Below are 17,202 nucleotides of genomic sequence, written 5' to 3' on the forward strand. Positions count from 1 at the left end.
TTTCTATAGACACGTGATGCTGGCACAGTAACAAACAGGGATAAACTACCAGGAATGATTTTAGGCTAGGTGGTTTCTGAAAGATCACAGTATTTTGAACGGCTTTAAGGTGAGAGCAAGAGGAGCAGTAAATGTACTGAATTATAGACAAGAGCTTCCTTCATGAAGGAATAACCTAACATAAACATATGCTCTGGGCCAGGCCTGGAAATTCCAGGGAGTCCTTCCCTACCCAGCAAGGGACTATGAGTCCACATAGACAGGGCCAGGCTGCTGATCTGCATGCGCAAGTGCTGCAGCTGCTTGCATAAGCCCAGTAACCAACCAACCAGCCCTCTGGGCACACATCACAGCAAACAAAACCAAACCAGAACAAACCCCCAAACCTTCCAAATCTCTTTGCCTCTGTGTTACCATTTACAATACCACAGATAGAGAAGATTTTCTCCAAAACGGAAGAAGCAAAAAGCTATTTCTTTCTCAGTAAAGTTTAGTTCACCAACATATCACTGCTCACTATATGCTTCCTCCTGATTTTATGAACAATGGTTATGCTCATTTTAGTCTAAACTTCCATTTGAGCCATAGGGACTTGGATTACATATAAATATCTCCCTTTCCACACAAGGGGAGGAGAAGTCGTATCTACACAGTGACTTTCTAGGTTCTACTCAGGCTCCCTGGCTCAATAACAAAATCATCCTGATGACTTCAACAGAGAACCACCAAGTTGTTCCACTGACCACTTTAAAGCAGTGACCTTACATGATGGCTAGTGAGTCAATGCACTCAACAGACAAGCCAAAGGAAACAGGTGAAGAGGTTGCAAAGAGAAATACAGTTCATACTCAGCTGAATCCCCCATAGCTACATCCTCTCTGAGAAATGAAGCTGGTAGCCTGATACAGGCTTAAAAGCCAGAATAATAATAGAATTTAAAATGAAATTTGGGAGTAAAGAACAGGGAATTGGCAGAGCATCCTTCATCTCATTGAAAAGGTTGTCTATGTCAGACATCCTGAATGCCTTTTAATGCCCAATTTTTACTTTGCTGCCAGCAGTAATCTCTTTTAGCTTCTATTTTAAGAATAAGAATAAACAAATACTGAATGCTGTTCCCCCCAAATCTTTGTTTAGCTGTGTTAGAGCTGGAAATCTTCCTTCCTGAACATCTGAAAAGCCTCAGCACATTGTGAATGTTACGATAAACAATAAACTCAGAGCTAAGGGGAAAAGATCTCTCCACTGAGGAATTCAGTGTTTTGTTGCTAGCTGAAAACTAGAATTAACTGCTTCAATAAAGTAAAACACAGGCACTCGATATTGTTCAAGTCTTAGCTGCAATGGCATGCCAGCAATGGAATTTTATGGTCACTCTTTAAAATAGCAGAAACTTAAATTGTCTCATAAATGCAGCTGGAAGGGCTAAATGCCCAAGAAAGCATTAAACTAGTAATGACAGGAGAATAAGAACACACTAGAGCAAAGTGAAAGCCTTTGGACTAGTATCCTGCAAGCCAACAGATCACTGGTGAAAACATCTATACCTCCACATGAGGTATAGGTGAAATCTATATCCATGAAATCTGAAGATCACTTACTATAATATTTTAACATTAATCTTATGAAACACAGAAATTCTGAGTGCATTATTCTATCTGCTTCAAATCCATGAATCACTTAATGCTTCCTCCCAAATTCTATGTTCCCTTTCTTCCATCTCTGAATCTGCTCTTACTGAAGTCAATGGCAAATCTCACACTAAAATCAGCTGGAGCTGGAATGCAGATTAAACACTTATAAAGTGTCTGCTTCTTGTCCTGCCTAAGATTCTGGATGGTATCCTGGTACATGATGTGATAGCCAAATAGGAAAACCACCTGCCAGGTGACATGATACTGATCCAGCCCTTACAGCCAGCTGTAGTATAGGAGGGGCACAGAAACAGCTCTTTGCAGCTTTAGTCCCCCTCTCACACATCCAAGTTGTCCCTACATTTTCCCCTCCAGTCCCAGAAGCGTGAGGTACTTTGTGAGGTTACATCCAGGTCTGGGTCCTGGAAGCAGCTCCACTGCTTCAACTGGAATAGAGATAGGCCAGTGCCAAGCACTTTAGGAAACTGTTTTGAAACTTCATTTGGAGTCTGCAGTATGAGACCAACAATTAATCTTGCTAAAACAAACCCCAGTAAAATAATAAATTAATATGATTATTAATAATAATAGTAGTAGTAATAGATCAGTAAATCTTTATCAGCTTTCACAGAAGTACCACATCACTTCTTCAAGAGAACAAAATTCCAGGGGAATGTTACCTAGACTGACACACATGCACCTGCCAAATCCCATCTGCCTCCTCTCCTTCTCAGACTGTAATTTCTGAATCTAAATGGAGAAGGATTAGTACTGCAGTGAACTTCAGTTTTCAAATGCAATCTTACTTCATTGGCACATTTGTAAGACTAAACAAAGATGCATCAGCACTCAAATAATGAGATTTCTGAGATGACTGTCAAATAGCTCCCAGTTTGTGTTTTGCTGAGCTATACCTAGGTCAAACCAGGCACGAATCCCATGGGACTCTTGAGGCTCATGAATGCTTCCATTTCAAACACCACAATGTCACCTTTGAAGAAGTGTTTGTGGGAAAAGCATATTTCCAACAAACTTGAAATCAAACTGAAAAAAGTATTTCTGAAAGGTGACAAATGATTTGCATTGATGGCACCTTCTTTCTACCCACCCCTGCAAACATGCAGCACCTGAAAAACCTTTCTGAAGAATACCACAGGGAGGAGGAAAGCCATGGTTCTTCTTTCCAATTATTTGAACCACACAGGGGAGGCCAAATGACAACTCTGTCAGGACTCCTGATAAGACTGTCCTCTGTGTGCCCTTTACCAAGCACAAATGACAGCACCTGTGCCTATTTGCAGGCACACATCAAACTATGCTCATCTGTGGTATTATGTAGCCATCAGGGACATTGGGAGGGAATGTGCAGAGGCTCAGGTGAGAGTTGGGCCCTGCCGTGAAATTTGGCAGTTCAGGAGCTTTCCTTGGCTGCATGACACTGCTCTTCACACCAGAACACAAGTGCCTGGGGCAAATCCAGAGGAAGATGATGGAACCTACTGTTGCCCATCCTCCCCTAGGATATGTCCTTCCTGAAACACAAGGGCTTTGCCGTTTCCAACTCCCTTTCCCTGAACTGGCTTTTTGTGACTATGCTCCTGGGTGTGATTTTCCTTTTTTTTTTTTTAATAGTAATTTCCACAGGACTCAAGTGAGCTTTATTTTCCAGTGCAAACCTACTGAGATTCTACTTATATGTAGAGGACACTGAAACTTCAGAGGACAGGAGGCACAGACTTGTCTTGGTGCCACTGGGACTTCATATTCCTGCCTGCAAATCAAGCAGTTTGCAGTTGTTTGAGTCAATCTTGAGTGCTTCAGATAAAAAAGCCCCTACTTCAGGAATGCTTAAGCCTCTGCTGTGTCCTTGCAGAGAGCTCCCTTTGCTCAGTGTGACTGCAGAGGAGGCAATTTAGATCACTTCCCTAGCTATTAAGTATTGGCCTTTTAGATGTTACTGGTTTCTGGAGTGGAGTTTATAGGCCATTTTCCTGTTCTTCAGGAGCTGCTGACCAATATTTCTCCTTACATCTTTTTCCTACAGGACTACTAACACTGCATGTTCTTGCCCATACCCATCAGATATACCCAGCAGATGATCATAAACGAGATGAAAGTCTCTAGCTCTAATCTATGGCAATAACACTTACAGGCTTGGGGAGGAGAGCCCCAGAGAGCTCTTGGGTACCACAGACATTGTTGCAACCACGAACTGAGAGTAACCACTTATATAACAAATGAAAGGATCTGCTTTGTTGCATAAAACATCCTACAGAATGCCTTTCGTGGACCTCTGGACTTGCAGCATTCAGGCCCAGAGGGTATCACCCTGGTACTTTCTCCCAGGTAGGCTGAAGAAGCTTCTGCAGAAGCTGAGGCCCAGCTGCTCATCCAGTTCTCACAGCTCATCTGCTCTAAGGCAGGTCCTCTACCACAATACACAGAGCTACTGACAGCACTATTAGAAGCATCATATCAAGACACTGTAAGTGAGCGAATTCAGGGCACCAACTTTATCAACAGCTTATGGCCCACAGCTTCTGTGCTTGACGCCTCAATAGATCAAGCACAAACCTAGCATCCAGTGGGACTCTCACACTACTCCTGGCTCTGCTGCTGATTCACTTCTGTATCTCTTGTCATATACATTTAACTGGTGATATTATACTAATACCTCACTGGGTGGAGCAAGGATTAGTCAGTGTTTGCTTGCAGTCACCTGTTAATATGCAACACTCTCACTATGTTAACCATTATTATTCCCTCTTACATTGTGCCTTACAACAGGCCTTTTGCCTGGGCCTATAGTCACTGGATGAAATCCAAAAACCCTTTTCTTTTTTTCCTGCTTCACAGTGAATGAGATGAATTCAGCAGAAATGTCACCCAAATCGACACCACCCAGTATTTAGCGTATGGTGTTTAAGTACCAAGATAACAGTAAGCCAAAAACTTAGAAACTCCCTGTAATTTTGCCCACTGATCCCTGTTCCAGGTAAACAACCCTTGGTTAACAATGGCTAATGCAATATTGTCTATCAGCACACTCCTGAACCCACAGTAACTATTGACACACTGTCTTTCTTCTCTGTAATCATTACTCTCCTTTGGCTCAAATAGCTTTGTGTTACCCAAGTTCTCCTGATTCTCAGCATTTCTTTTTTGTTCTCAGTGGGATCCTCATGAAGCTTCAGCAACAGCCTATTAATACCTCTGGCATTCCCAATCACGTATTTTAGATTCTTTATAACAAGTATACCCATCCCTCCTCTTCAGTCCAGATATTAGCAACTTTCTTCAGCATCTTTGGCTTTAACATGGCCAGTGCTGCATTTCTGATTTTTTTCTTGCCACCATTCTACCTATTCCCTTTAGTATTAATTCTGCTACCATTTTCCAGTATCACTTTCAATTCATACAGATTTGTGAAAATTACATCACTTCTTCCCTAGTGGTATTTTCAAATTCCTCCTTTTCTTCCTCCCTAAAAGGACTGATGCTTTATCTCAGCACTAACTGCCCCCTCTTTTGGCCTCCCCCATCCATATTTCCCTCCAGTGCTCCTTGAAAACATATCTGTTAAGACCATCTTGTCTTGTTCAGCATTTTCTATCCTACACCAGTTTGATCTCATATTCAGCCAGCTTGTGCTGACTTGCCAAAGGTTACATTTTGTAGACCCTACTTGCTTATCCAAGTGTCTTTTAACAATAGAACCCCTCACTTTTGCATCACCACTGAGCAAGTGAGATGGGCACACTCCTGATCTGAACCAGGGAAGGTGTCTGCACAGCAACACAGGACATTTAGTTGGAATGCAAGGAGTTAAATGGAGTTACCTGAGCAGCCACTAAACCTGCATCAGGCTAATTTAGAAGCTTCTCACAAAGATCTTTCCTTCTTTTTTCAAACAAAATTGCCATTCCTTGCTGACCTGTGCAAAAGGCTGTAAGTTTCTTCTGCAAAGGACTCCTACAGTTAACGTTAGTAGGAAATCAACAGGCTAATACTGGTTTAAGGGACAGCTAGAAATAATTAACACCATTCCACTTGCAGTAATCTGTGTCCTCTTCCTCCCACTCTCCTTTATTGTGAGGAGCAGTTCCTGCTAACACCTGCAAAACACACATATTTTGTAGCCTGATCCTGTTCAGAGCCTCAAGCAGGCCAGACATATTTAATAATGGTCTTGCACAACAAAAGCCTGTCACATTAGTGATGAGACAACAGTTTCACAGTACAAAATTGGCCGTGATAATGATGATGATAAGGTTACACAACAACTCAAGGAAAGACAGATCCAGATTGCCACCGGTTGCGTTGCTGCCGGCTCTGACTTAATGACACATGAAGGTTTTTCAGATGTGCTCTACCCCTTCTTGATTGCTTTGACAAACCATAGAAAAAAATCAGGTTAACTTTTCTGCAAAGGTAACACTTCCAGTCACGAGTTTACACACTTTGACTAGTGTGTTTTCTGGAGGAACATTTTTAGCTTTACAGCACAAAGAAATAGGTAAAAATGGTATTTTCTCTTCTCCCTTCCCATCTCCCTCCTCATGAAGTATAACAGGAACTGACTGCATTTCAGTCTATAAAAAAGCCAGAATATGAGAACTGCTGGTATTCCTCTAAGTAAAATCTGAGTGTGAGAACTAAGAATTACAGAAGCAGACATTACAGGGCACTGGAAGTCACAGTAGATTTTAGTTTGCACTGCTTTTGGCAGGTGAACTGCAGAGATGCCCAGTGAGAAGGCACATGCGGAAATTCCTATGATTATGTATGAACCGCGTCATGAGTCCTACACACAAGAACCCTCTGCACCGGAGTACTGCAGCCAAGCAGGTAAGCAGGCTTCACTGGGAGGGCTTTGGAAAGAGCACCCTCTTCGTGGTTGTGTGGCAAACATTGATAGTGTAGCTGAGCCAGCTCTAAAGGGCCCAGCTTAGCCAGGACATGATGAGTTTAGAAAGTACCTATGCCAGCATATAAAACCAGGGTTGGGGTAGGCAAGCTGATAGGATCTCCTAACAGAAACGTCACTTAAAATGGCAAAACAACATTTTTGTTGGTTTAGTTAATAATTTTTGAAACAACATATGCTTTATTGGAAAAGGAATTGCAGTTGTATCTCTACAATAATTTCATATCTCTAACAAGCAAATGTTCAGCCAGCAAACTGTATGTGGATAGGCTAAGTCTTGCTTGAATTGCAATCTAGTTTTCCAGAGGACTGGCCTTTTCCCAAATGCTCCTGCTGCCCAGAGCTGCCCTCCCTACATGAGTCAGTTCTGCAGCCAGGTTCTATGGGGATGAACAACCCCTCCCCACTATTGTACCATGGAGAAAACATCATGACTGAGTGGTGACAATTCAGCCCAATGACTGTAAGTGTGGACAGCTGCTGCTCTTCTGGGCTGGCTTTTCGCTCTGAAACTAGGCATTGCTGTCACACCTACTTAATTACCTCACAACACCTCTTTGCCTTGTGCCTGTTCGAGCCCACACTCATTAAAAGACACACTGAGATATCAGTGATTTTACCTTTGTTACCTTCCTGCTGTTGAGGAAATTGCCATTCACCAGACATGACTGGAGCATAAAACCGGAATAGGAGGTCAGAAGGTGACTGATAAGGCTAGATGTGTCAGTACTGTGCCTCTAACCCTGACTCATTGTCAGAGCATTTTCTTCTCATGAGCTCCCTCAGTAAGTATTTTTGTCTTCAAAGACCTCTCTGGCCTCTTTCTAAAGTCAGAAGAGCTTGCAAGAGGCTGAGGAGAAGAAGTCACTTGTGAACTATTCAACCAAGGGACCCGCACTCAACACATGTTAACACTGAGCTGCAGTGTCTTGTCCTTGCAGATCCTTCACAAAAACACATCAAGTGATATCTCACTTATGCTAATATTCCTCTTCTAAATCAGAAGGAAATCCTTTACTTTTTAATTTCTTTACAAATCTGTTTTTCCACAACCCCCCCTCAAAATAAACCCCAAAAAACCAAAAAACCAACCAAGCCAACAAAACCCAACAAACCAACAAACAACCTGGCAACTATAAACACCCAATCATTAAAACCAAATGCTGTTGCAAATCTCTACCACTTCTGGCAAGCCATTCAAGGAAACATTGCTACCATTTTTTCAACTTTGCCACTATATTTTTATCTCACTTTGGAAAAATCCAGTTTTTTATCTCATTTTGTATCCCTGTGGGCTTATTCCCTGTTTGAACTCACACTGTTTCTGCAAGGCTCAATTGTGCAGGCTGGACTGCCACGTCAACGCTGCTCTGCCTGGGGGCGAAAGCTTCTCTGATGCTGTGCAGGCTTGATCAAACAAGACTTCTCACAGCAACTGTCCTCCTGCTGCAGACCACATCTATGCCAGCTGGCTGTAAAGTTTTATACATTAATTTATTTTGAATGCATTCATGAATGTATATTTTACACATTCATTTCACACTCAGGTAAACTGATTACACTCCTAATCTGTGAGATTAGAACTAAAGAGCTAGAAAAGCACGAGGTGTCTTAGTTACCAGCTTCCTTTCTCCACAACAGAAGTAAAAAGGTCTTTAACTTTTTTTTCTAGAACAAAGGGTATGATGAAATTACTTGGAAGCTGAGGGCAGATAAAATTCAAGCTGGAAAAAAGGCTCTAAATACTAATAGAATTTCAGTGTATCACCTGAACTAGTTAGAGGTACAGTGGATATTCGATCAATGGAATGCTTAAATTAAAAGCAAGTATCATTCCAACGTTATGCTGGAATAGATGCATTTACTGCCTTTGTGTTGAAAAAACAATTCGGTTTCTCAGTTTATGTTATATTGGAAATGAGGCCAGCTTGCCACTGTGGGCTCTTTTGCCTTTAAAATTCCATGATTCAACTCAGCATTTTTGCCCTGTACTTCACTGAGCTACACCAGGCTCCCCCTGCAAGGAACCTCCTAATGCAGCTTCTTATCAGACTCTGAATGCGGCTTTCAGGAAGCATTAAGCTGTACACATTTTTATGGTTTTCCTTGTTTTTCTCTGCACAGGGGGTTATGAGTATCCTGCTCCCCCACCTTATTCCTATGGAGAAACGGCCACCATTGAACAACCAGGTAAGTGCCAGGGGACTGTGTTTTTGATAATTTTCATGGTTCTACATGCTAACAAAAGTGAAATGTTTTTAGTTTTAAAATCAACACAGAAGATGGAGTTTTCTGACACCACCACCCCTCTCTTAGAAGAGGCTGGAAAATTTCCCTAGAAATGTTGGAAGATAAACTAAGATGAGAGATTTGGACTTGGTTTTCCAGCATTAGATAATCTACAGAAGCTCCCCAATTTTTTTTTTTTTAACCAGCTAGGAACCAGGACTTTCAGAACAAATAATTTTAAGTCCAGTTTATTTTGTTGTCCCTGTTCTAGTCACTTTTATGGAGTGGAGAAGCTCAAAGGAGGAAAGGCTTCAAAGAACAGTCGAATAACATCTCTTACAGAAGGAGACACATAACATTGTTAAAAATCACTAAGACCAGAAGGCAATTAAACTCAGATATACTATATCCTATCTATCTAACAGACAATACCTTCCCACTCTTAAAGTTTTGCTTCAGGCTACAATATGAATGTACCCTAAATTTGGTTTAGGATGTTTAAAATCATTGTTTTCACTGAAAACATTTCTGAAAAAATAGTCTTCATGTACCTAAAGAGCCATGCCCTTCAAGAAACATGACAGTCAGGTCCAAACTGAAAAAACATGAGGGAAGCTATAGACTTCACTGACTAAGCACAGCACCAGCATATAAGTAGTGACATTTGTATGTTAGAATAACTATCCCGATGAATTTCTTGTAACTACTGAAAAGTTGATCCAGAAAGTTTTTCTGTACCCTTCAAATCTCTTCTTCAGGGAGAACATGCTTTTTCATATTTTAGGTAATCAGAAGATAAATTCTCAATGACAGAGTGGCTACTGGAGACTGCCTGACAATGGGGGTTATCGCATAGGCAATTCATCGCATAGGCGTATGTCCTTATCCGGGTAAATACTCCCTGTGGGTAGAAGCAACATACTGGGATACACAAAACAAGCAGTACTGTGGTTCTTATGAATATACTTGAAGTCAGCAGTAGGAACATACGTGCTTCTAGATCAGCCATGTAAAGAATCTATGTTCTCCAATTAAGACTTTATAACTTGTGAAAGATTTCTTTTACTTCTAATACTGCTCCTTCTCATTTCCTCTTGCTCTCAGTTTACATGGTGTCTCAGCCTCCAATCATCGTAGCAGGAATCTTCTCAAGCAAACCAACATCCACAATATGCCCTTCTTGCCGCCAGCACATCACCACACAGGTCACCTACAGACTGGGCAAACTGTCCTACCTTCTGTGCACCAGCTTGTGCATGGTTGGGTAAGCTTTCATGCATGCTTTGAAGATTCTTCATAGCAGAAGGTTAAAAAAGTATTAGAAAACCAAAGTTCTAGCTAGTGCTTGTATAGATGGTTTACCCTTCTCTACTTTGAAATTAGTTATTCTGTCCATTCTAGATACAGTCATCATGGCTACAGGGGATGCAAACTTGCTAAATTTAACTGACAAGCAAAAATTGGTACAACACTGTCTACTGCCCCAGTACAATTCAGGATCAGGCTCAGAATCAGACTAATGCATAAGGTGTTAACTGTGAAGACGATTTTTTGGAAGATACTTCAAACATTAGGAGGCTTGAGATTTATGCAATGAAAGGGCAGACAGAATAAGGCAGAAGAAAACCACAGATGTAGCCAAGCAGAAAGCAAAGTCAGTAAATCATTTGTGCATGTCCATCTCCTCTTTGGCTGTAGGTGCTGTTTTGGATGCTGCTTCGTACCTTTCTTTGTGAGGATCTTCAAGGACGCAGACCACTACTGCCCATGCTGCCGTTTTCATATTTATAGATACAAAAGACTATAGAAACAAAGTTTATGCAACCAGATGGCATCAAGTCTCTGTTTCCTAACTGCGTAAGATTCTACACATAAAACTACTGGTATGAAATATATAGGAGTAGGCTTAGGTTCTGCAGCTCCCTTGCTGGTGAATTCGCCTCGAGTTTACCATCACATAGTTGGACTTACTTTAAAACAAAAAGCCTTGAAGACTAATTTAGTGTCACTTGTATTTATGCTCTATTTGATTCATTGTCCTGAGCTGTGAAGTGACCAGCTCATGAGTACTTAACTTCAGTGCTACTATTACTGCTCTCAAATCTCCAACCCAGCTGGGACACAGACTCTTCTGGACTTTTCAACCCATCACTAACCAAGAGGTTTGGATATGCATATTTTAGAGAAGCACTTACCTTCTATGCACTGGAACTGACTGGCTGGGATTTCACCTCTCTCTGCTCTTCTTCATAGTACTACCCCTGCAGGGCTGATTATTTATTAACGAAACACTAAGTTATGAAACTGTCTTTACTGTATTACACACAAGGTAAGAAAATAAACTTGTTATTGTTAACAATACTGGCAAAACATCTCCTGTCTGCATCGCTTCCATGACCCACTGCATGGCAGAGCGGAGACACCGGTCAGCCTGGGACACCCCATTTACAAACCAAGACCAACAGGCAAACAGAAAAAAGCCACCAGTACCACAACACACGGCCTCCATTTTATCTCTCTGCCTTACCACTGCAGTGCACCACCTCCCAAACAAGGACTTACTGGGCTTTACACTTTGCAGAGAGCTTTCAACAGTTCTCATCCAAAGACGTATCTTGTAAAACCAAATTTCTGCAGTTACATGCCCAGAAGGTGCCAAGAACCTGCTCAACACTGACAGGACCAGCTGCTGTTTATTGCTGGCTGGAAAAGTCAACAGAAGAATGTAAGAAACCCTTGATTTCAATGTTTTATCACAAGCGTTTTCCTGTTAGTACTGTAACTTCAGTGGCAACTGGGGTGCGTGTCTGGCAGCACTCAGGCTGACCCCCTGACATTGTCTGACTATGGATGAGGTACCCTGCCTGCGCTCCGAAGGATCCGTAGCCACCTTGTAGTTAAAAACACCTTTAAACTTTGCAGTTCTTCTGACATTGTTTGATCGAGTTATTTGTTGCAGCTATTTAGTCCGCTTAAGCCGCAAAAAAGAAGAGTGTGTCCCTCAACAGCCATTTAGCCACATTGGCTCCAGCACTGCGGGGATCGCCTCAAGGCCGGGACTCGCCGTAGGAGGGGTTTGCCGCCACCAGCACGCACAGGACCCTCCTCACCTCAGGACACCCCGGGGGAACACCGGAGAGCCCGACAGCCTCCCCCGGCGGCGCAGGCCGCTCCGGGGAGCAGCTCGCAGCCCTCGCTGGCTGTCCTCCGGCAGCAGCATGGCATTCCCCTCTGACACCGCACCGTGCCCAGCCGGCACGGCCAGCGGCGGCACACACCGAGCGGGCAGCGCGGCCGTGCCGAGCGTCTGAGGCAGCTCCCTTCCCGCCACCCTGCGCCCCCTTGCGGGGCCCCTCGCTGCAGCAGGGTGGATGGATGGGGACTGACCCGAGCTCCAGGCCTCGGACGGCACAAGCCCGGGTCCTGAGCGAAACAAGAACATTGGATCAACGCCAGCGATAACGTAAAGCGAGCGTTTTCCAAGCAGTTCAAACCAAAGAGAGGGAGATCAGGCTGGGGCCAGCTCAGGCAGCATGGCAGGCATCACAAACAGGCATGGTGACCTGCTGAAGGTGAGAACAGCAGCACTGAGGGACGCTGCTGAAGGAAACCGTGGCTACTAGCCAAGCACAAACCCTGTAGAGCAAGCACAGCATGATTCAGCATGCCCCACATCTGCAGCTCTATGGGCCAACCCGTGCTGGTGAGCGTCACGGAGCAAGAAATAGCACCTGGAGCAGACCTGGCCCTCCTTAGGACCTCAGCACAGCAGCAGCCAAAGCAAGCCATCTGGAAACACACTGCCCATCACCTGTGTGAGTTACTGGTGTGTACGCACGCTTAGAAACTCACAACCTCCAAGAGAAGCACAGGCTCCGCAGTGCAGTTCCTCAAGGGAGGCATTTCTGTCGAGGCTGACACACTCCACCTCCCAGCCCAGTGGTACAATTGTAAGCGCCTTCTGTTGTACCAGGTCAGTAATGCCCCGCCCACTGGGGGCCCAACCTACTTGAACCCAGGGTGAAATAATAGCACACAGATTAAATCCACAAGCAGTCACGGAGATGTCGGCCCAACAGGTTTCATGCCATTTCACACATTATTTTTAAATGTTAAGATTTTTCTCCATTTTAAAATCTGGCTGTGAAACAGCAAGCTTTGCTGTTAAGTAGTGGTAAAGTATGCATCGAATCAGTAACGGTTAGGAGAAAAGGTGACAGAGCAAAAACCCACATGAATATATACATAAGAAATGATTTATATGATTTAAGATGTGCAGGAATCATTTAACAGAAGTAGTTGGATCATTTTTACACCAATAGTTGGAGGTGTTTAAACAACAGTTTACACAAGTATTTAATAACAAAATGCACGCTTGCAGGCACAGCCTGGTGGTTGGCAAATGTAATTTACTGCTGCTGTGTTTGGTACATGGCTAACTTCAACATCACCTGGGACAGAAATATGTTGAGCAGAGATCTGAAACCAGATTTGGGCATAGCACAGGTATTTCCCCTTTTTCTGACCCTAAAGACCAGGCTGGCTTAAAAGCCAACAATAAATGACACCACAGCATTCACACACCAAACACTGATGCTCTATGCCTCAGTTTAGTTCCTCCAAGAAAAAACAAGAGTTCAAAAACTGGAAACTGCCACAGAAGTCAATGTTAGCCTTGTGGCCAGCTCTCCCTACACTGTGAATGTCATTCTTAACACACAGATCAGCTGAATTTTGCAGTATTTCTCTCTTTGGTTTAACCAAAATCACCCTGACTTCTGAGCGACTCATTAGCTTTCACACCCAATCTTCTGTAAAATGAACAGACAGGACACCAATCCAATGTTTACCCTAGTCTACTTTATTTACAATATATACAGTTCCTACAGAAAATGATTTCCCACAAAGGATATTCACCAGCAAAACCATGGCATAGCTTGTATTTGGGCCCTGACACCTGCAGCCAGCACAGAGCCCACAGGGCAGGGGGTCCGAGCTCCAGTGGGATGCTGGATGGGATGTGGGCAGAATGCTGGCGTGCCAGCTCTGGAGGGGCAGCAGCTGAGGTAGATCCAGTACGCAGGAGGCACTGCACGTTCGGCACATCCTGCGGCACGACACTGGCCCGATCCCTCCAATGCATCCTGCGGCAGCACAGGTTTGTTCAGGTGTCGCTCAGTAGGCCTTCTTGTATACAGGGTGTTGTTTGGTTGGCTGTCACTCTCTAATATGTCACTGGTGTGATTTGCTTAGATCTCACAGAATGCTTTGGACTCCTTTAGGATAAAAGGCACTATGTCCATCTACAGGAACAATGCTTGCTATTTTCCTAGGGAGAATTCAGATGGGCCATTTAACATCATTTTGTTCTGATGATCTGTACCATGAAATTACATCCTTATTGCTTAACACTTATATTAACTTCATTTAATGCATTCACTGCTTATTATCCAGATAATTCCAAAATCTGAATAAAAAGTTTGAAAGAACAGTAATTTTGAGGACTGTATTCTTGTAAATTTTTTTAGAATGAACTAAATATACTGCACCTGAGAAACCTCCTGTCTTCCTCTTCTCTTCGTAGGTGTTTCCACTTTTGAACAACAAGTTACTTGTGCTCCAAAAAAAAAAATTTACTTTATTTTTTCATTAAAAACCTTCAGTTATTGAGAACTGCATCTGGAATGCCTGAATGTATCATCTCTTCAGAACTAGTGAGGGAATAGCACAAACACTGAGCATGTTAAAACTTGTCATCTAAAAATCAAAAGGCACCAAAAATTTACTTCGTTAGTGGTATTCTCTTCTGAAATAGGAAGTATTGTGATTCCTTAAGGTATTTCCTGAAAGCTTCCAATATCCTATACACGAACGTGAAAAATCAGTGACATTTGGCTCCAAGCTCAATTTTAGATCAGTTACTGTAACATTAAAGTCACAAAACATAATTAGGGCTTACTACTGCTGACCAGAGTCTCCGACTGAAATGTTTTGAATACAAATCCTGACGTTTGCTGAAAGCCTGCAGAGACAATCCAAGTACTAGTAAGAACACCACTTGGATGGGGTTGCAATTCTCATCACTTCCATGCAAACACAAATTAAAAGAAAACTTTATCCACTTAAGGCAAGTCATTGAAGCACTTCTCTCTACCTGGAAGCTCTGCACTCAGGTAACAAAAAAGAAAAGCCTTGACTAGAAATCAGAGACAGTTAAAAGCACTGAAAGATATAAATTAAACAAACAAACAAACACACAAACATGCCTAAAACTTGAGCAATTAATTCATTCTAAAGCTAAAAGAATGAATTAGATCTTAAAATTAAATTCAAAAATCCTTGCTGGTGTTTTCAGTAATCACCAGAATCCATCTCAGAAAAAGATATAAAGGCCATCACATGTGCTCAACCCCTACTAAATGTTTACTGACAGGTCTGAGAAAGGGAAGCTTCTAAGCATTTTCTGTTTTGGTTATGAATACAGAGAACACATTACAGTGGGAATCTATTACTCTATTAAGGGAGCTTACCTTTAGAGACTCCAGATTTCACTTTACAGCATTTATAGTATTAGACTTTAGAATCTGGACCACAAAATTTTGTACAGGCAGGCAGAGTCAAGTCTACCACAAAAACTCTACTACAAGCTTTACAAACAAACTAGTAAAATAAGTTCTTCCATTTGTCTTATTTGTACATGGCTCCTCCCTGGAAAACCTTTTATTGATTAAGCTCAAATTTGACTAGTTAGGAGGTACAAAACAAAAGCAAAACAAAAAAACCCCTCCAAACCCAAAACAATGAAACAAAATCCCACAAATCTTCCCCAACACAAACACGAGGGTTACACTATTGTTAACACTTAAGAAAACAAAACAAAAACAAAACACCACACCTTTAGCAAAACCTCATAAATGAAAACAGTTCCCAAAACTCTATTTCCAAGGACAGGAAAAATCTTCTTCAACGTCCATGTCATCACTCACCGAAAAAAATTTTATAGAAAATTTTATTCAACATACAACATTTTCCAGCAAAAAAAGGCAATATACAGGAAGAGTTGTTGTACACTGCGGCTACAGAAACAAAATAAAATACTGGAAAAGAATGTAAAATTAAGTGTGAATTGCTGATTCTATCTTTACTGCACTCAAAACTAGACACGCAGCTGGCATTAGCTCCAAAAGAAAAGGAAGCAGTCTGGGGACTGAAATAAAACTACACACAATGAATATCAACATCAGTGAAATTCACTTGCAGACTCACCCAATAAAATTAACCTCCAAGTGTTAAATTGTACATGTTCAGTCATTAAATATACAATTTCATCTTTTGTTTTTTTCTTCTTTTTCTTTTTTTTTTTCTTTATTCCTCCTTTTTTATACAAAGTCAACAGCTTACTAAACACTAGTGAGCATGCCCTCTGTGCTAAAAGGCTAGTTCCTGTGTTTTCCCCGTCTCTTCCTATGGTAACTAAATTAATGGTATTTATAATTTCTTCACTTGCTTTTGCCAACTTTTGAGTGTCATTCTATTTGCCGGAAGATGGCATAACAAATCGCAACAGTGTTTATCAATGGTTGAAAATTTAATAAAAAGACCCAAATATCTTTCTTTTTAGGACTCAGGGCATCCACTTGGCAAAACGGGACGCAAAGTAGTGACTAAATTAAACGAAAACTAGTTTATTAAAAAAGATTCTATGCAGCTGGAGGAGACAAAAATCCCGAATAAGTGCCAACAATGTACACAATGAAGTAGAGATTGCTATTTATTGATGATGTGAGTTTTTTGCATTTACAAATGCACAAAAATGTCATTTAAAGTATAACTGAAGGAAATAAATCTGATGTGAGTCTAAACATAAGACTTACTAGCTGCAGTGATGGTGAACACCATACTGGGATGGGCAGCCAGCCAGCTTATGCCATCTATAAACGTACTACAGACAAATATTTTGCCAATGTCAACTGTTCTACTAAACTCTTCCCTCATTATGCTGACAATTGCCTTGCATTATGTTTACCATAAAATAACTCTCATTGGCATCCAAGCTTTATAAAAACACCTTCATTTTGCTCAAAAGGGCAGTCAATAGATACAGAGAAGCCAAACTGAACAGCCTCAACAAAATAAAATTAACATCAGCAGCAAATCCTCTTGCTGAAGACTTCAGATATAGTGCACGTGTACCAAAGTTCTACAGTTGTTAAAAAGGTGCACACACACACTTATTTTTGTCCCTTGCCTTGACAATCTGGTTAAGTAAGTCAGTTATGGATTTTAATAGCTTTTTCAAGGTAAGTGTAGCGACTTCTCTTTGGGGCTTTATTGAAATGGTCAAGCCCTAGCCATGGCCTTGGATGAGACATGTTGCCTAAAAAAGAAAAGAGAGAAAAAAAAATATTAAGT

General features: G+C 41.8%; 2 protein-coding genes across 4 annotated transcripts in view; one reads left to right on the forward strand and one right to left on the reverse strand.

Moving 5' to 3' along the window:
• Window positions 1-6,376: 6,376 nt before the first annotated feature.
• Window positions 6,377-10,597, forward strand: LOC308221187 (lipopolysaccharide-induced tumor necrosis factor-alpha factor homolog; the record flags this gene model as incomplete). The annotated part of the gene is made up of 4 exons (XM_080618149.1): window positions 6,377-6,482; window positions 8,686-8,751; window positions 9,895-10,054; window positions 10,489-10,597. 4 exons carry the CDS (start codon window positions 6,377-6,379, stop codon window positions 10,595-10,597), a joined length of 441 nt encoding a protein of 146 aa, XP_080474275.1.
• Window positions 10,598-13,630: 3,033 nt separating this feature from the next.
• USP7 (ubiquitin specific peptidase 7) overlaps window positions 13,631-17,202 on the reverse strand; it is a 76,896-nt gene continuing 73,324 nt past the window's right edge. For 2 of the 3 annotated variants that reach the window (XM_080618937.1, XM_080618935.1), the window contains one exon: window positions 13,631-17,167. In XM_080618937.1, coding sequence (XP_080475063.1) covers window positions 17,061-17,167 — 107 coding nt within the window. In that variant the 3' untranslated portion in view covers window positions 13,631-17,060. The remainder of the gene's footprint in view (window positions 17,168-17,202) is intronic. The other variant, XM_080618936.1, reaches the window with a different exon arrangement.

Source organism: Psittacula echo (assembly GCF_963264785.1).
Source record: "Psittacula echo genome assembly, chromosome: 5".
Lineage (NCBI taxonomy): Eukaryota > Metazoa > Chordata > Aves > Psittaciformes > Psittacidae > Psittacula > Psittacula echo.